The 18,462-nt window shown below is 40.0% G+C and overlaps 1 protein-coding gene across 3 annotated transcripts in view; it reads right to left on the bottom strand.

Annotated features, from left to right (window-relative positions):
* Positions 1-18,462, bottom strand: part of SLC25A21 (solute carrier family 25 member 21) — a 516,568-nt gene that overhangs the window by 200,367 nt on the left and 297,739 nt on the right. For 2 of the 3 annotated variants that reach the window (XM_060004663.1, XM_060004662.1), the window contains exon 2: positions 15,555-15,603. The exons of the other annotated variant lie outside the window; for it this stretch is intronic. In XM_060004663.1, the coding sequence (XP_059860646.1) occupies positions 15,555-15,603 (49 nt within the window). The remainder of the gene's footprint in view (positions 1-15,554; positions 15,604-18,462) is intronic. 3 annotated transcript variants of the gene reach the window in all.

Here is an 18,462-nt window from a genome sequence, read left to right as displayed (position 1 = left end):
TCTTTTTCCCTAGGAGGTCCCATGAAGTACGTTTGCAAACCTCTTTTCTCTCCATAGAAGTGAATTGCCCAGGATTCAGGGCTGTGATGTCTCTCCATCTCTGATTGTTGGACCCCCGCCCCGCCAAGAGCCTTGTAAGCACTGGCCAAAGAATCCGCCTCAGAAGGTTCCCAGAAGTGAACCTCTGGGAGTTACGAGAAAGAGATAAATAATTCCTCAACCTGATGCTTAAGCAACAGGAGACCACCAGAAAGTTTCAGTGTCAATTCTGAAAATATTTTTTGAAACATCATAGAGTCATGGGAGAAAAGAGTTTTAGAACGGCAGAGTCCTTAGTTCCTAACTTCTCCATAAAATTCCAGATTTTCTTCTGTCCACTATCTATGACCATTTTCTTTTGTGTAATGTGATCAAAATAGCAAAGCCTGAGTTTGTCTTTTCTGACCCCCGACCTCTCACAGGTGTTCTGGCTCATTTCCTGAGAGTTATGTTTGATTTGGGAATGCTTCCCTCTTTTCTCCTGTTCCCTTGTTACAGTTTGAAACCTGGAACACCCGCATACAAGACCCTGACTATCTCCCCGTGCTCCCCCAAAACACTCTTAAGTGTTCTCTGAGAACTTGGCAAGCATCTGGACAAGGACAGTTTTCTCACACTCTGGGAAATCAAAATGTAAAACAATAGTTCTTTTCCAATTCTTCAACCTGAGGATAAATTTCGAGGTCATTTCTTTTTCTTTTTTTCCTATTTAACCTAAAAGTTTCTCTGTTTTTGTACTGAAAGGAAATCAAATAAATAATCTACTTAAGTTTTCAGTATGTAACAAGGAAACAGAAATGCTAATTTGAGATTCTTTAGGACCAAGCATAGCAAAAAGCCAAAAATTATTCCAAGATTATTACTTCACAAGCAACGATTAACATTTTCTTAATAAATCTCTCCCTCTCCCTCTCCCTCTTCCTCCACCCCCCATCCCCCGCCTCTGCCTCTCTCAGATTCCAGGAGAAGAGACTAGAAAATATTACTTTTGGAAGTCATGCATTATTTTTGTTTTGAAATGGAGCTAGAGCCCTGCTTGACACTACTACTCTATTAATCCTGGTTGCTTTGAAAAAGAAAAAGCTTAAGATCCCTAGCAAATCCTGATCAAAAAGAGATTTCTATACTTTTTAATTCAATAAGTGGTAAGGCCAATCTACTGAGCAGTGCAATAGTCTCTCCCTACTCCATCTGGCATTATTCATTAGAAATAAGCAAACAAGCAAACAAAAAAACTAGCCTCATAAGTTGTGCAAGTAAAAATAAGATAACTGTGTGCACTAAAAACACTTCCTTAAGGAGTGTCCAGGCTGGCCTCAGGAAGCCCACCGGTCCCTAGAATCATGCCCACCAGTCCTCGCATCACCCACAAGAGTGAGTCCTTCTCTTTCCACTGTAGTGGGTAGGGGTCGTCCCTGCACTGCACTGGAAAAAAGAGCCTTGAACCTTGGCAGAGAAGAATGGACAGGACTGAGAGAGACACAACTATCCTGCATCTAGATGAAAATTTCGCAGTGTCAGGAGTAGAAAAGGAGCGTCTGGTGCAGAGGTCCTGGAAAATTCACTGACACAGAGCGAATATATGAATATCATTTCTAATTCTCTGTGGTATAAAGCTATAAACCACAAGTTGAGCACTGAAGAAAATACAACATGTGCTGTATAAAATGCCCAGGCTATGAAGCCAAAAGAAATATGTGAATTGCATAAAGTATGTGAATTGCCCTTGTGTGAAGCTTGGCTCATGACTGGAGCAAAAGACAACCTTAGTGTTTTTGTTTGTTTTATTTTTCCAAATATATAATTTTAAAATATACATGCATCAATTTTTAAACTACCTTCATTCAATAAGTACTTATCGAGCACCTACTTTGTGCCAACACTCTTCTAGACACTACATACATACATCAGTGAACAAGAGAAAGAAGGTCCCAGCCTACATTCCAGGGGAGGTGGACAAACAGTTAATGAGTACACATAGAAATCAATGTGACGAGATCAGAAGACTAGAGCAAAAAGATCAACACGGTAATGAGAAAGAGAGAAACACAAGAGGCCACTTTGGATGAGGCAGCCAGGTAAGACTCTCAGAGGAGATGACAAGTGAGCTGAGGTCTGACGGTTGAGAAGGAGCCAGTCATTCCAGAAGAAGGGATACCAAGCACACAGGTTCTGAGACAGGAGAAAGCTTGGCATGTTCAACAGAGAAATCCCACTGCTGGACATGTACTAAGATCACGTTATTTTTGAGCAATGAAAACGTGGCTTTGGAAACATAGAATATCAAACTGGAAGAAGACTCTGAGATCATTTAGGAGAACAGCCTTCATTTCCAGGTGAAGAATCAAGTCCCAGAGCGTTCCATTGACTCCCATCACCGGAGCCGACAGCATTGAACCAGAATGCTGGGCTCCTGCGTTCATCTTCCTGCTTGATTAGATGTCTCTCGGAGTTAATGTGTTAATCACATTCTCGCTTGACACTTAAAGCCTGTCTACAAAGGGATCATTTCTGCTAACCTGTTCTTTTGGAAGGAAAACGGGTCAGAATTCTAACCAGTTCCCACTTGAGAACATCTGAAAAAAAATTTTTTTTTTAAGTATACTGGTTACTGGTTACTTTTCAGAATTTAAAAGGACACAAACACAGAGATAATTTAAATTCTAAAGGCTTTTTTTTCTTGAGAATTTAACAGTACTCAATTAGATCTGATAGACATTTGCCATATGTTGTGTTTCTTCATAAAAAAGAGAAATGCATATCCCAGATAGAGTTTGATTACCAAAAATTGAGGATAGTCGGTTTAATTTTGGATTGTTTTTGCTATGAAAGTATGTAACCTATTCAGTACTTGCAAAAGTTTCACTGGAGAAAATATTATTCAATAAGCCCCAAATGGGAAAATTTTATTCTGTAGGAATTTGGCCCAGAGCACGTAGAGTTGCATCCAGAGAATATACAGCTCTATTTATCATCTTGCAAACTTCTTCATTATGTCAAAACTAAATCTCAGCTGTGCCCTGACTGCAAAGCAAAAGCAATACAGGCAATTTAAGCCATCTCAACAAGAATATTTTGAGAATTAATCGATTTTCCAGGAATGTTCAAACAACTTTTATCAATTTTGGTCAAGGTTCACAGTTATGGTATTACATTATCAGCCTTGGATTTATGTTTGTCTAAAGAAATTTATGATTTTTATTCTTGCTTCACAAAAAGGAAAAACAACCTTCTAGCATGCCCATGATAACCATAGTTTTCAGCTGTGCTACAATCCCAGCAATTCCGATTCCATTCGGCATCATTCCCACTATATGCTCAACTCAAAAGCAGCTCTCCCATGGGCAGGGCCCGAGGTTCCAAGGGTCAGCTCACAGTTGTGCTTTCTCTTCTCAAGCAGCTCCTTTCTCAACACTTTTGGTTCTCTGGTGATACAGGAAGCACCCAAGTAAGTAACCTAAAGCGTTTCCTGCATGGCACATGACTTTTGAGGAATATTCCAGCTCTCTGAGACAGGCTCTTTATACATGCAGGTGGGGAGCAAACACCTCTGATAAGACAATTTTATTTTCACTGGTGACACTGCTTAGAGTTTAACTAGAAATCATTTAAAATAAAATAAGCACTATAGCCAGATAAACAGCAAACATTTTGAACTTTTACTTTACTTCTTGAATTTAGAGCTAGAGCTTATCTCAAAATAGACATGGTTATTAGTTTCAGATTCTCTCTTTCCCCCAAAACCTGTACTTAAAATAGATGATTATCCGATGACGGGCACTTAGGTTGTTTCCATCTCCGGGCTATTGTAAATAGAGCTGCAATGAACATTTTGGTACATGACTCTTTTTGAATTTTGGTTTTCTCAGGGTATATGCCCAGTAGTGGGATTGCTGGGTCATATGGTAGTTCTATTTGTAGTTTTTTAAGGAACCTCCATACTGTTCTCCATAGTGGCTGAACCAATTCACATTCCCACCAGCAGTGCAAGAGTGTTCCCTTTTCTCCACACCCTCTCCAGCATTTATTGTTTCTAGATTTTTTGATGATGGCCATTCTGACTGGTGTGAGATGATATCTCACTGTAGTTTTGATTTGCATTTCTCTAATGATTAATGATGTTGAGCATTCTTTCATGTGTTTGTTGGCAGTCTGTATATCTTCTTTGGAGAAATGTCTATTTAGGTCTTCTGCCCATTTTTGGATTGGGTTGTTTGTTTTCTTGTTATTGAGCTTCATGAGCTGCTTGTAAATTTTGGAGATTAATCCTTTGTCGGTTGCTTCATTTGCAAATATTTTCTCCCATTCTGAGGGTTGTCTTTTGGTCTTGTTTATGGTTTCCTTTGCTGTGCAAAAGCTTTGAAGTTTCATTAGGTCCCATTTGTTTATTTTTGTTTTTATTTCCATTACTCTAGGAGGTGGGTCAGAAAGGATCTTGCTTTGATTTATGTCATAGAGTGTTCTGCCTATGTTTTCCTCTAAGAGTTTGATAGTTTCTGGCCTTACATTTAGGTCTTTAATCCATTTTGAGCTTATTTTTGTGTATGGTGTTAGGGAGTGATCTAATCTCATACTTTTACATGTACCTGTCCAGTTTTCCCAGCACCACTTATTGAAGAGCCCGTCATCGGATGAATGGATAAAGAAGATGTGGCACATATATACAATGGAATATTACTCAGCCATAAAAAGAAACGAAATTGAGCTATTTGTAGTGAGGTGGATAGACCTAGAGTCTGTCATACAGAGTGAAGTAAGTCAGAAAGAAAAAGACAAATACCGTATGCTAACACATATATATGGAATTTAAGAAAAAAATGTCATGAAGAACCTAGGGGTAAAGCAGGAATAAAGACGCAGACCTCTTAGAGAACGGACTTGAGGTTATGGGGAGGGGAAAGGGTGAGCTGTGACAGGGCGAGAGAGAGTCATGGGCATATACACACTAACAAACGCAGTAAGGTAGATAGCTAGTGGGAAGCAGCCGCATGGCACAGGGATATTGGCTCGGTGCTTTGTGACAGCCTGGAGGGGTGGGATGGGGAGGGTGGGAGGGAGGGAGACGCAACAGGGAAGACATATGGGAACATATGTTTATGTATGACTGATTCACTTTGTTATAAAGCAGAAACTAACACACCATTGTAAAGCAATTATACCCCAATAAATATGTTAAAAAAAAAAAAAAAAGAGACAAGCATCCCTATTAGAGGGAAGAGCATGTACAAAGGCACTGAGAAGGAAGGGGGCAGGATGCTCACCGGGAGCTGTTAATAAGAATGTAAAATCATGGGGCTTCCCTGGTGGCACAGTGGTTAAGAATCCACCTGCCAATGCAGGGGACACGGGTTCGAGCCCTGGTCCGGGAAGATCCCACGTGCCGCGGAGCAACTAAGCCCGAGCACCACAACTACTGAGCCTGTGCTCTAGAGCCCGCGTGCCCCAACTACTGAAGCCCACGTGCCTAGAGCACGTGCTCCGCAGCAAGAGGAGCCACTGCACTGAGAAGCACACGCACCGCAACGAAGAGTAGCCCCCACTCACCGCAACTAGAGAAAGCCTGCGCGCAGCAACAAGGACCCAACACAGCCATAAATAAATAAATAAATAAATTAAAAAAAAAAAAATAGATGATTATCTGAGAAAAGTTTATAACTGCATTAAAAAACACTTAAAAATATCTCATTTGTTTTTTAATTCAAAATAATCCCAAGTCAGTTTATTTTATTCCTATATTTTATAGGCATATTCTATTCTAATAATCCAAAATTGGAATCTAAGCCATGGTTAAGGCAAAATATCTCATTATAGGGGAACCTGTGATGGGCATTCACTAAATGAAGTTGCTGCAATTTTTAAAGCAATTGGGATAAAACCCTGGATGGGGATGGGGTGGGGGGGTGGGGGGCGGGGGGAACAGAGGAAGTAGTCTTCATGCTGACACTCACTTTAGAAGTAATTCACTTTCCCATGACAAAGATAAGAAAGCCATTTAAGAATTATTTACCTTTCAGCTTAAAAAAAAAAAAGGACGTCTGGAGAAGCCCACTGGCAGGCATGAAGAGTGGACAGATACTTTGCCTCATCCTCCAGGCTGGGCTCCTCTAGAAGAAGAAGCCTTTGCAGTTAAGCAGAAGGAAGACAGAAGTGTCAAAATAGAACACGCCTTACTTATTAGCTAAGGGAGAATCTTCTAAGCCCATTTCATTAGTTGAGGAATAATAGCTACTGTCCTTTAAACAAACACCAAATCTGTATTTTAAAAATTTAGACAAAAACACAAATTAAGGAGAGATGAAACATTTTACAAAGGTTCCACAATGTGAGTCATAAAAATAGTATGCTCCTCTCGGAAGTAATTTTAAAAAGAACTCCATTTACAAAAAAGCGAAAATAAAAGGAAGAAAGAAAGAAGGAAGGAAGGAAGGCAGGAAAGAAAAAGAAAGAAAGAAAGAAAGAAAGAAAGAAAGGAAGAAAGAAAGAAAGAAAGAAAGAAAGAAAGAAAGAAAGAGAGAGAAAAAGGAAGACAAAGAAAGAAAGATTAGAAATATTTCAAGATTATAAAGTGAATTACAGTTGATTTAACCTAATAGAACTATGTTATTTTATGTAGGGAGAACTGGCTGGATTTTTTTAAAAGAAAAGTTTTTTTTCCTTATTAAGAAATTTGAAAAATTATTTTAGTCTATGGTAGCAAGATTCTGCATAAGATCTTTGGGACCAATTTTTTCTCCAGTGCCTCAGAGCAACAGGTCCTTAGATGTCCTCTCTTTCTATCTCCTCCTCATTATTATTGGGCCACTGGAGAAATGATTAAAACTGTTCGGTAGCAGCAAAGGCCCACGTACATGGAGTGTTTCCTATGGATCAGGAAGCTTTTGCAACCAGCCCCGCCAATGGCCTGGGTTTTATGTTCAGTGGGCTGTCTACTGTGGGCCCCTCTGAGTTTTCCACAGTGTAGATACAACCCTTGTTTCCCAAAGAGGCAGAACATTGTCAAAGTAAGAATCCCAGGAGTAATATTAATGAAATCTCTTCATGGGGTTATGGTCTCTCATCCCCAAACCTTCTGTCTTTCCCCAGAAAGTCACACATATCTACAACGTCATGCAGCATTCTTAACAATGCACAAAATAGGATTATTTTATCTTGTTTTAGGGTCAAGCTTAGATTATATTAGTCTTTTTAATTAAATCACTATACAAATGTGGGACCTTTTAAAGTTTGCATGAACTCATTGGCAATGATGAATTTATAATTTGTAATAAAGAACTTAGGTGGGAGCAAATGGCATTTTAAAGCACACATTTATTCACTTAACACATATTCACTGCAGCCCTACAACATGCCAAGGAGAGCATAGTTAATTGTCACCTCTACCCCTTCCAAATATATTATCCATCCTGTGCACCATTTTTATTTGATTATGTTAATAAATAAAATCTTTAATGATGACTACATGGAAAGAATGACATACTCAATCAATGCAGAGCTGCAGTGTGCCCACCACCCAGGACTTCCTTGCTTTGGCTCAGTAAGTACAGAAAGACATTTCAATTAAATAAAACAAATCCCAGAGAAACCCAGATATGGTCATGCAACTTCAAAAGCAAAGTTGAAGTTACACCAACGTTTTTTGGGATTCTGTAACCATTTCATACTATTATGAGTTGCCACTGATTGATTTAGCTAAATGACAAAGACGCAACAAAAATATAGTTTATAAAAATGTGGTTCTACTCCTTGCTTGCTTTACTTCAGTCACATTCTCTCCATGGTTAGAAACAAGCCATGACAGTGGTCCAGCCCTGGATTTCTATGCACGGTGAGAAATCAGGCATAACCATGGTCTAACCCTGAATGTGATCTCAATGTTTTATACCACGGACAAATCGTTAACATATGGAAATAACCCTCTCAGCTGCTCTGTAATGTTTTTAATCCTATAGACTCTACTGCCTTGACTTTATACTCCATCCTGAACTTTTCCCACTGTTCTCTCCCCATTATAAAAGGATTTTTTTCCTTTTCTTTTCTTTTTAAAGGATCTACTGGGGGGGAAAAAAAAGTTTCGTTCCTTGTTTCCACCCTGCTGTTCTGTTGGCCCCAATGGCTGCTCAATGTCCCCTCTCCAACCTCTAAATTAAGTGTTCGTTTTCAAGTTCACTGCTGTGCTCCCCTCCCCCTGTAAAGGGAGCCTGTGGATGCTCCCCAGCCCCAGGTCCTCGCTCTCTGCTGGGCTCCCCACAAAGCAGCCTCTCACCATAACCTGTCCTCAGATTTCTCTCTTTTTAATAAAGTTTGTGGTGGGCTTATGCCTCTAAATCATTTTTACCCATCAGAGCCATTTACGTTCCCTCTGTAACAACCAACGCTCACTCCTCTCCCATCGCCTGGCACTGATTTTTTGCCCCTGTAACCTCACTCAGTATGACAGAATGTGTTTTCTCTGGCTGTAGATAATATATTCCCATATCACTCTCACAAACCACAGAATGACCTCCGCAGGGAAACCTCCGCCCTTCCACTTCCCATCACTGCTAACAAAGCGGTATACAACCGGTATAAACACCCAATGAGAACCACAGGTTAATGAGATGTTTAACACACACACACAAAAGAATTCTTTACATGAAGACGTTTTACAGAACTGCCCATGGGGTATTCAGCCATGGTTCCCAAAGGCTGACCCAGTGACCAGTCAGGCTTAAGATTCACCCAGGAGGTTGTTACACGTAAATATCCATAGGCCCCACCCCCAGAGTTTCAGATTCAGCAGGTCTGGGGTTTGGGAGCCACTGAGAGAGAGTGCGTAAATCAATCTCAACAGCTTCAGTAAAAGCCCGATAAGCACTTATATAATGACATGTGGATACCAAATCTTCAAACCATGTGAGTCTTTAGAATTCACACAGTAATTCACATGTTTGGAGAGAAGTATAATAAGACTTCTCGGTGCAAATTAAGTCCTAATGTGAGGAAGGATGAAAGCCAAGGTATGTATTGGCCTGTCCACTCACCAGCAGCCTATAATTGCATCTGTAAGGAGCTGTGAGGACACTCCACACCCCGACCTCTCCCTGCCTTCTCCAGCATCCACCAAAAAGAGTGCCTCACAGCTCTTTGACAGGATAGGCTTTTAGAAGTTCAGTCTTTACAGGATGGGTAACTTAGTTCATTTGTACCTGATTTATGCCCCATTCAAAAATGAAACGAAACAAAAATGATGGGGCTTCCCTGGTGGCGCAGTGGTTGAGAGTCCGCCTGCCGATGCAGGGGACACAGGTTCATGCCCCGGTCCGGAGGATCCCACATGCCGCGGAGCGGCTGGGTCCGTGAGCCATGGCCTCTAAGCCTGCGCGTCCGGAGCCTGTGCTCCACAGCGGGAGAGGCCACAACAGTGAGAGGCCTGCGTACCGCAAAAAAAAAAAAAAAAAAAAAAAAAAATTATGAAAAGTGACTCTGGGCCAAAGAGAATGAACACCTTAGTAATTTAGTAATTCCGTCTTCCTGAAGCACAATGAGCCATTTCCCTTCCTGGGAATAAGTGTGCAGGGGATGTAAGCTAAAACCCCCTTGGACTGTGACTTTCATAAATCTGTGGGGTTTTGAATACTACTCTCTACACACCAGTACAGACCATTAAATGCATATGTAGTAAAATTCACTCCCACCTAGGACCTTGCTTATTTGCAACTGTCAACCCATTTTAAGCAAGAGTATTTTTCTTACTAAGGAACCACTGGACCACCTCTCTTTCCCCTTAAAGAAGTCCTTTCCCCATTGCACTCTAGGCTTGTGTTGTCTAATCTCATAACCACTAACCACATGTGGCTATTGAGCGTTTGAAATGTGACTATCAGTATGTAGATGTGCTCTAAGTGTAAAATAGGCACCAGATTTCAAGGACTGAGTATGAAAAAAAAGAATGCAAAATATCTCAATAATTTTTATATTGATTAACATGTTGCTATGACAATGCTTTAGATAAATGAGCTCAAATAAGATATAGTCAAATGAGATATATTGTTAAAAGTAATTGTATAAAAAGTTTCTTTTTACTTTAAAAACTGTGGCTATTAGAAAACCTAAATTTATGTATGTGTCATGCATTGTATTTCAATTAGCCAGTGCTGTCCTAGATGAAGTCCAGCATTTTGCTTTTCATCTCAAAGCTTGTCACTCGTGCTGCCTCCGTACCTTCAATGCCATATGCAGGTTCGTTCCACCCAACTTTCATCTTGACACGCCTACTGGAAACCCTCTCATCTCACTCTTCCCCAGTCCAGTCTCCAAAACTCCACCAAAAGTTTGAAATGTTTTTGCCCACCATCCTATCAAGTCATTTCTCCCTTTTTATTTCAACAGATTCTCACTTCCCATCTCTTTCATGAAATCTTAAGTTTTTCAATGAAGACAACACAGCTGCATATTACTCATTTTCTAGACATTCCAATTTGGCCATAGAACTCATAGGGCTATTATTTCTGATTGTTTCCCAATACTCATTTATTCATTTGTTCAACAGCATTCACTGGGCACCTCCTGGAGGCCAGACACTGTGCTTGCCACGGGGGTTACCTAAAAACGTCAGCACACAGCCCTAAAATGATGTGTGGAATGATGTCAACAGGAACACATAGATGAAACTGATGCTGTCCTGCCCTCAGAGCCAAAAGGACTCTCTAGTTGCAAACACCCTTCTGAGGAAGGATTTAAATGCAGTGCTCACATAACACAAGTCTTCCGGCTTGGAAAGTTGAAACCTTCTGACTCCACATTAAACACTTCCCCTTTCTCACACTTTGTATTTTCCCTCATGTTTCCCTGACTACCTTATAAACCCCATTTGTCTTTGTAGTTCCCATTTCCTTTGCTGACACAGTATTAAACACCATGCTTTCATATAAATATATATACATATATAGGTATGTATGTGTGTGTGTATATATATATATATAAAACTATATATATGTAACTATATATATATAACTATATACATATAACTATATATCTATGTATAGTTATTTATTTCCTACAATAATGTAGGTACCACATTATTCCCATTTGAAGATGAGATAAACGGAGGCACAGGGAAGTTAAGTAACTTCCCTGTAGCTGCTGTAACACGGATGATAAAGAAGCAGAATTTGAACCCAGGCAGCCTAACTCTAGAGCCAGGGTTCTTAAATACTAGGTAATCCTGTCTCAGAGAGAATACAAACACCAAGGACCATGTAAGCTTGAAGCTGCTAAGGCCACCTGCTGCCAAGTGAGAGAAGCCATGCCAAAAATGAAGCCCATGTAGGGAAAGGAAAGCTGAAGGGAAACGGGGAGAGACAGAGAGACAGGGAAAGAGACAGAGACAATATGAGAGATGTATGAGATATTACTGATTATTTAATATGAATCTCTGGAGGATATAAAGTGAGAAACTAAACTACCTTTGGTCTTCGTAGTTATACAGGTGAATAGTCTTGTCATTTGTAGGTATGGGTTCTTAACTGGGGGTCCAACCGTAACTGTACACAAAGTTCTTGGTGTATAAACAGAACTATAAAACAGTGTATATGCATGTCTCTGGGGAGAATCTCAAAGGAGACCTTGATTCTACCTAACTACCATGTTTATGGCATCTTAGCCACATCTCCTCTGCAAAATCAGGTGGGGACATTTAGAACAAGGCTGTTGTCATGTGGTTAGCCTATGCTCACATTGGGTCTATCCCTAGAGCCACACTTAACATGGAGGAGAATAAGCTACTTCTTATCAGTTACAACTTCTAATCATCTTTTAAAATGCAAAGTGAGTTCCTGTTAAACATGCTGAATTGAAAATGCATGCTTGTAACCTAAGTGTCCATCAATGGATGATGAATAAATAGAGAAAATGTGATGTATCATATATATACAGTAGAATGCTATTCAGACATAAAAAGAAGGAAATTTGCAACAACATGGACGGAATTTGAGGGCATTAGGCTAAGTGACATAAATCAGGCAGAGACAGACAAATACCCGTATGATCTCACTTATATGTGGAATCTAAAAAAAAATCAAACTCATAGATGCTGAGTACAAATTGGTAGTTGCCAGGGGATGGGGATGGGGAAAATGGATGAAGATGGTCAAAAGGTACAAACTTCCAGTTATAAAATAAGTAAGTCCTGGGGATGTAATGTATGGTTAATAATACTATATTGTATATTTGAAAGATGCTAAGAGAGTAGATCTTAAAAGTTTTCATCACAAGAAAAAGAAAATTGTGGCTATGCGCTGTGATGGATGTTAACTAGACTTATTGTGGTGGTCATTTTGCAATATATACAAACATTGCATCATTATGTTGTATACCTGAAACTAATATAATGTTATATGTCAATTATGTCTCAATTTAAAAAAAGAAAATGCATGTTTATGTCAGCTCTTTCTCCAAATCCCACTAAAATAACAGTGTGTCAGTTCTGTTTGTTTGTCTTCAGACCATTTCTCACTCTTCCCTTGTCCTGCTCTGTTCTGTTACGCAGAGGGACAGCCCTCTGCCAGGCTGGGCCTCCCAGTCTTCCTTGGGTTCAGCATATAGGAGCACTGATCGGTGACTAAAGGGTAGAGAGAAGAGAGAAACTAGAGGATTTCCCCTCTCCCTGTCTGCCTCAGGCAGGAAATCTGGTGGTGGCTGGGGTTCCTCTGAGACCAGCTACCACTCGACAGATCTACGGCAGTTCTGGCTTTCACCAGGTAGTCCTGGTGCCTGGGCTTAGGTAACACCACCACCTCTTCTCTCCCTCGAGCCAGGTGTAACAGAATCGGTAATTTAAAGAGTGCAAAAAAAATGATGAAAGAAAAATTCCTGTGAAGAAAGAAGCTGGAAGTACACTTTTAGAATCTATTTTCTTTCCTTCCACAGAGAAAAGGATTAGGTATAAACAGAACCCCAAAAGACTAGACTGATTGATTTTGCCATACTCCAGCACATGAGATGTTGTGGGAAATAAGCCATTTCCATGCTCAGATTAATTCATTGGCCCATTCTTCAAGGAACATATCCGAGAAGAGGCTAAAACAGCCCACAGAAAACTGAAGCAAGTGAGGTTTGGCCTGGTGTATCCCATGCCCCACTTTGACAATGCCTGCTACAATTTAGAATCCAAGGCCCTTGGATGTCATTAAGGAAAGTAACCTGCTAAAATCACTAATGCTACAGTGACCTGCTAAAAAAAGTAACCTGCTAAAATCACTAATGCTACAGCACTAATGCTACATGGTTTCATGAATTATCCTTTATGGTTTACAGTTTTTCTTATTTAGAAACGTGGTCATCTCCAGTACTATAATAGTGAAGATTTCGGCAATAATTTAGTCTGTCCTGTCCTCTCGCTACCACCTGTGTGTTAGTGCCCAGTGATAAATGCTACCAATCTTGCATATTCTACTTCTGATTCAGCCAACTGCAAAAGTTTGGGGCTTTCAGTTTATTCTATGATTGTGAGTCTTTATTCAACACAGTTTTTATTGTTATGCAGGTCAAATACCATCCACCATCCAGTTCCCTTCTCCTTCAGGGTCCCTGGAAGGATTGTACTTTTCCCTCTCCCTTGAAGTTTGGTAAGGGTGTGTGACTAATTCTAATCAATGAATGCCCTTTTCATAAAAATATCTATATAACAAAGAAGACATAAAGCCCCAGTAACCTGGCACATCCATTTCAAGAAATATCTGATTCATATCCAGTACCATGAAATGATATCGTTTTTGAAATTCATTGTGATGAGATTCCTATTAACTCATCAGATCGTGAGCTCTCTGAGGGCAGAGATAACCTAGAACCCACAAGCACTAGGTGCTCAATACATGTTGCTAAATGAATGAATGAAGGATTGAGGGAATGAATGAGTAACCGTAACGTCAATATGGTCTTGTTTAAATCATTCTTATTTCTCCTTGCTCATTTGAACACTGCACTAATTTAGGAAATTACCATTAAATGAAAAAGACAATTTATTCCTCAGAGAGATTAACAATAATCTGGCTTTTCAAAGAAGGTTAATATGGAAACTAAGAAGGAAAGGCCAGTGAGTTTTGCTTTCTGTTTCTGAACTCTCTATAAAAGATGCTCCAGGAAGTACACCCACCTTACATTTGAATATAACTTTGGATTTCCTTCTTTCTCTGTTCGGGTTTGGCGACTTGAGGCTGCTATGGACTGAATGTTTGCGGCCCCCCAAATTCATATATTGAAGCCCTAACCCCCAATATGATGGCCTTTGGTGGCGGTGGGGTGATTAGGTTTAGATGAGGTCATGAGGGTAGAGCCTCATGACGGGATTAGTGTTCTTTATAAGAAGAAAGAGAGACAACAGAGCTTCCTCTCTCCATCACCACATGAGGATACAGCAAGAAGGTGACTGTCTACAAGTCAGGAAGAGGGCTCTCAACAAGAACCAAGTTGACTGGCACCTTGATCTTGGACTTCCCAGCCTCCAGAACTGTAATAAATGTCTGTTGCTTAAGCCACCCAGTCTATGAAATTTTGTTATAGCTTCCCAAGCTAAGAAAGAAGCCAAATTCTCATCTTCTCTATCTCTATCAGAAATGTAATATTATTTGCATGTCACAGACACCTTCCCTTGCTTTCAGCAACCAGCCTAACTAAGATTCTGTTGCCTCTGTAGGTAAAGTAAGCAACATGTCCCTTCAACGACCAGCCTGACTCATCAAGTATTTCCTAATTGTGGCAGTAAGGGTTTGTTTTGACCATCACTGTTGCGTGGCACCTTTTGCTGTTCAGCTCCAGCCTAGGTATGCTGTTGGGTTTTACACAATGCAAATAAATGGAAACTTTCACTATACTTTCAGAGCTTTTAATATGAAAAAATAGAGTTCAGTAATTTAGCCATGGATTTAACTTTTAAAAAACTGCTCTAGATCATATTAAAACCCACAAGATGTTTTCTTCTCTTGGTAAACAGATTGAATACATTGCCCTGATTTTAAGGCATTTAAGAGCGAAGGCATTTTCCAGGAAATATGGCACTTTGTATTGGCAAACAGTTGTAGGAATAAATTCTTTAAGCACCATTTAAGAAGTTTACTTGAAATTTTGGAGTTTCACATCAAAATGCTCACTATTAAATAGCAATCTGTTATATGCTATATAACATATATGTTATATGCAATGCCAAATGAAAGTCGGCTGTCATAATTCACTAGATAGAGTTTAGTTTTTACATCATTTTGATAAATTTCCCTCGCTTACCAGTTTAGTCACAAATTATACCTTATGGTTGTCAGGTGAAGGCAGTAAAATATTATATACTTTCAGAGGACCCCTATCCAGAAATGCTTTTCACTGCTTACATTTTATCTGTCAAATCGTATTTTCTTTAAGAAGTAAATATAAATGCCATTTTTGGGAGAAGCTACCGGCCTAGGACAAGTTCTAGCATTTAGTGTTCTGACAGATCTTAATCTGGATATCAGCCAAAGTCAATAAAACTTGTTCAAGCAGAACCTTACCTGGTTTTCACCACATCGAGAGGGTGCATCAGGCAAATTTCTACAAGACCTGAAAGATGATAAAGAAAAGTCCAGTAAACACTCATGTAAACACTGGTTCTTATTTCCTTGACCCTATTGGTTTCTCAAGTATGAATCTTCAAATTAAAAACTCGGGACTTTGGACATGACAGGTGATAGAAGCTAGGAGCAAAAGACTAATGAATAACATGATTTTATTTCTATGCGAGCAAGACACATGAGTGATTACTTCTTTGTAAGTGCTCTGGCACAAACGGAGATTTTAAACAGAGGAGTGATATTCACTTCTATTAATATGTTCTCCCAACAATCTAATCATGTGTCCATTAACCCTCCCACTGCTCCCAGTCACATTTATTAACATGCAAACACATAAGCAGTGATGCTCCAACCCTCTCCCCTTTGGTAGATTCACCATCTCTCATCACAGCATGGATGTACCGGTGTCACAAGCACCTCTAAGTCTGAAAGAGTCAATGCCCAACTAGAAGAAGAGCACAAATACTATCATCCAAGGAGAACAGTTTCTTTTCAGTGTTCAATTCCCTGAGCTTTTCCTTCTCTTTGGAATGTTGTCCTCCTGGGAGGATACACACACATACACTTCTTCTGAGAATCCTACTTACCTTCAGATTTCAATTTGGGCAACTATTTTCCCAGAAATCCTGGGGCAGAGACTGTTAGTTGTCCCCTAGTATTCATCCCCTTTTCTTCCTGGTTGCTCAGAATAAATACTATATTTCCCAGCCTTCCTTGCTGCTAGGTCACATGTGACCAAGTTCTGGCCAATGGGAGGTAAGTGCAAGTGGTTTGAGCAATTTCTAGGAAGTCTTTTAAAGTTAAGGAGGCTGCTCTTCTCTTTCCTTTTCCTACTTCCTTCTGGTGGAATGCTGATCTAGGGCAGGAGAAGCCATTTTGCACAATGAAGTGATTTTGGGCACGGAGGTCACACGTAGCACAGCAACAAGACAGAAGTAGTCCGTGACATCATGGAGTTCTGGTCTACCTCCAGACATTCACGTTGAAGAAAATTTTCATTTCCTTTAAACTACTGCTATTTGGGTTTTCTGCCACTCGTACCTGAACCTAATTCTGATACAGGTACCCTTTGATGTGCTCCCACAGTACCCTGGACTTGTGTTATTACATTGCACTGTAACTGTTTTCTTGTCTAAAAGCTCCACAAGGACAGAGATTCCACCTGCCTTATTCACCTTTATATCCCCATCACTTTGCACAATAGTTGGCAGTCAGCTCAATAAAAATTTGTGGAATAAATAAATTAATGCTGCTTAGGGCTACTGCACATGCCACTATGTCAGCTAATTCTCTAGATGAACTGAACTGGCAGCAATTTATTCTACATTTATTCATTAGTTTGAACATAACCCAAATAAGCAAGCAAGGATGGAGAAATACTGACAAATATGATATGAAATAAAGCACAGGAAGTACTTGAATGTAGAATTGCAATGTTGTTGATCACATATCCAGATGTTCAGCAGCTATGTAAATGTGAGAAAGTGACCAATGATTCAACACCTGATAGACTGACAAATGATTCTTGAGAAGGGTGTGCATGCAGGGTATTGTGCTCAGTGCTGGGACATAGCCTGATGCAGCATCAAGAGTGCCTGAAAGAATGAAGAATTTCAAAAGTGGGCACAGAAGTGACACACTGAGAACAACCTTACATGTAAAGGGAAAACAATGAACAGAGAACAGCAATATGCATAAAACTAAGTTTTAGGCCCAGTGATTTAGTGTTGCTATTTACAGTGTGAAATGTTGCTATTTATGTTCTGTTCCAATTCTAGTCTTGCATAACAGTTTACTTTTATTGTCAAATTGTCAACTGTCTTCAAGGAACTATGCCATGGTTCTCATAAAATGAATGACAGAAAATACAAATATTTACAATTTTTAAGTAAAATTTTAATTCAGCTGTGGCCTGGGTGTGCTTTATATTTGAGATTATTCATCCTAGGACACAAGGCTGATTTCTGTAAGGTAAAGACCTTGCAAAAAAATTTTGAGAGAGAGAGAGAGAGAGAGAATATATCTATTTCACCAGGAAGCATCTTCTACAATTTTTACCTACTTTGCCTATAACCACTGGTGGAGGACTCAAGGGTATCCTTAAAGCTGGGAATAGAAAGTCACAATAAAGGCATCACACTTCACAGAATGGGTGGTGGATGGGATGGTTGTTTTTTTACTTTGGAGATTTAGAATGCTTACAACATAAAGCAGAAGACCCTTTTTTTCCAAACTAAGCCACAGAAAAGAGACAATGGAAGGTACAGGACCACACTGATGGACTGACCAAGGGACACCCCACCCCTGCTAACTCCTAACAGAATCCTCAAGTACAGAAACCTAGAATGCTGTTGTCATTCCTGTGCCTTCCTTCCTGGTCCACCTCTGCCTTCACCTATGAACAGTGCTGCAATGTCTTCAGTAACCTTTTTAGCAATAAAATGGGGGAATGCAGAAGACAAACTAGGTGCCCAAAGGTAGACTTGAATATAGATTATTAAAGGACAATGTCAAGTGATCCTTCAGTTCAGGTCTTTTTTTTTTTTTTTTTGCTACACGCGGGCCTCTCACCACTGTGGCCTCTCCCGTTGCGGAGCACAGGCTCCGGACACACAAGCCCAGTGGCCATGACTCACGGGCCCAGCCGCTCCGCGGCATGTGGGATCTTCCCGGACCGGGGCACGAACCCGTGTCCCCTGCATCGGCAGGCGGACTCTCAACCACCGCGCCACCAGGGAAGCCCCCAATTCAGGTCTTAATTTTGATTTTAACTATACACAATGCTATTATACATTATCTGTTCTAAGATAAATTACTTGAGAACAGCGTTTTCTAAATTTACTCTGAC

This window comes from Delphinus delphis, chromosome 2, assembly GCF_949987515.2.
Source record: "Delphinus delphis chromosome 2, mDelDel1.2, whole genome shotgun sequence".
Taxonomy (NCBI): domain Eukaryota; kingdom Metazoa; phylum Chordata; class Mammalia; order Artiodactyla; family Delphinidae; genus Delphinus; species Delphinus delphis.
This window is presented reverse-complemented; position numbering and strand designations above follow the sequence as displayed.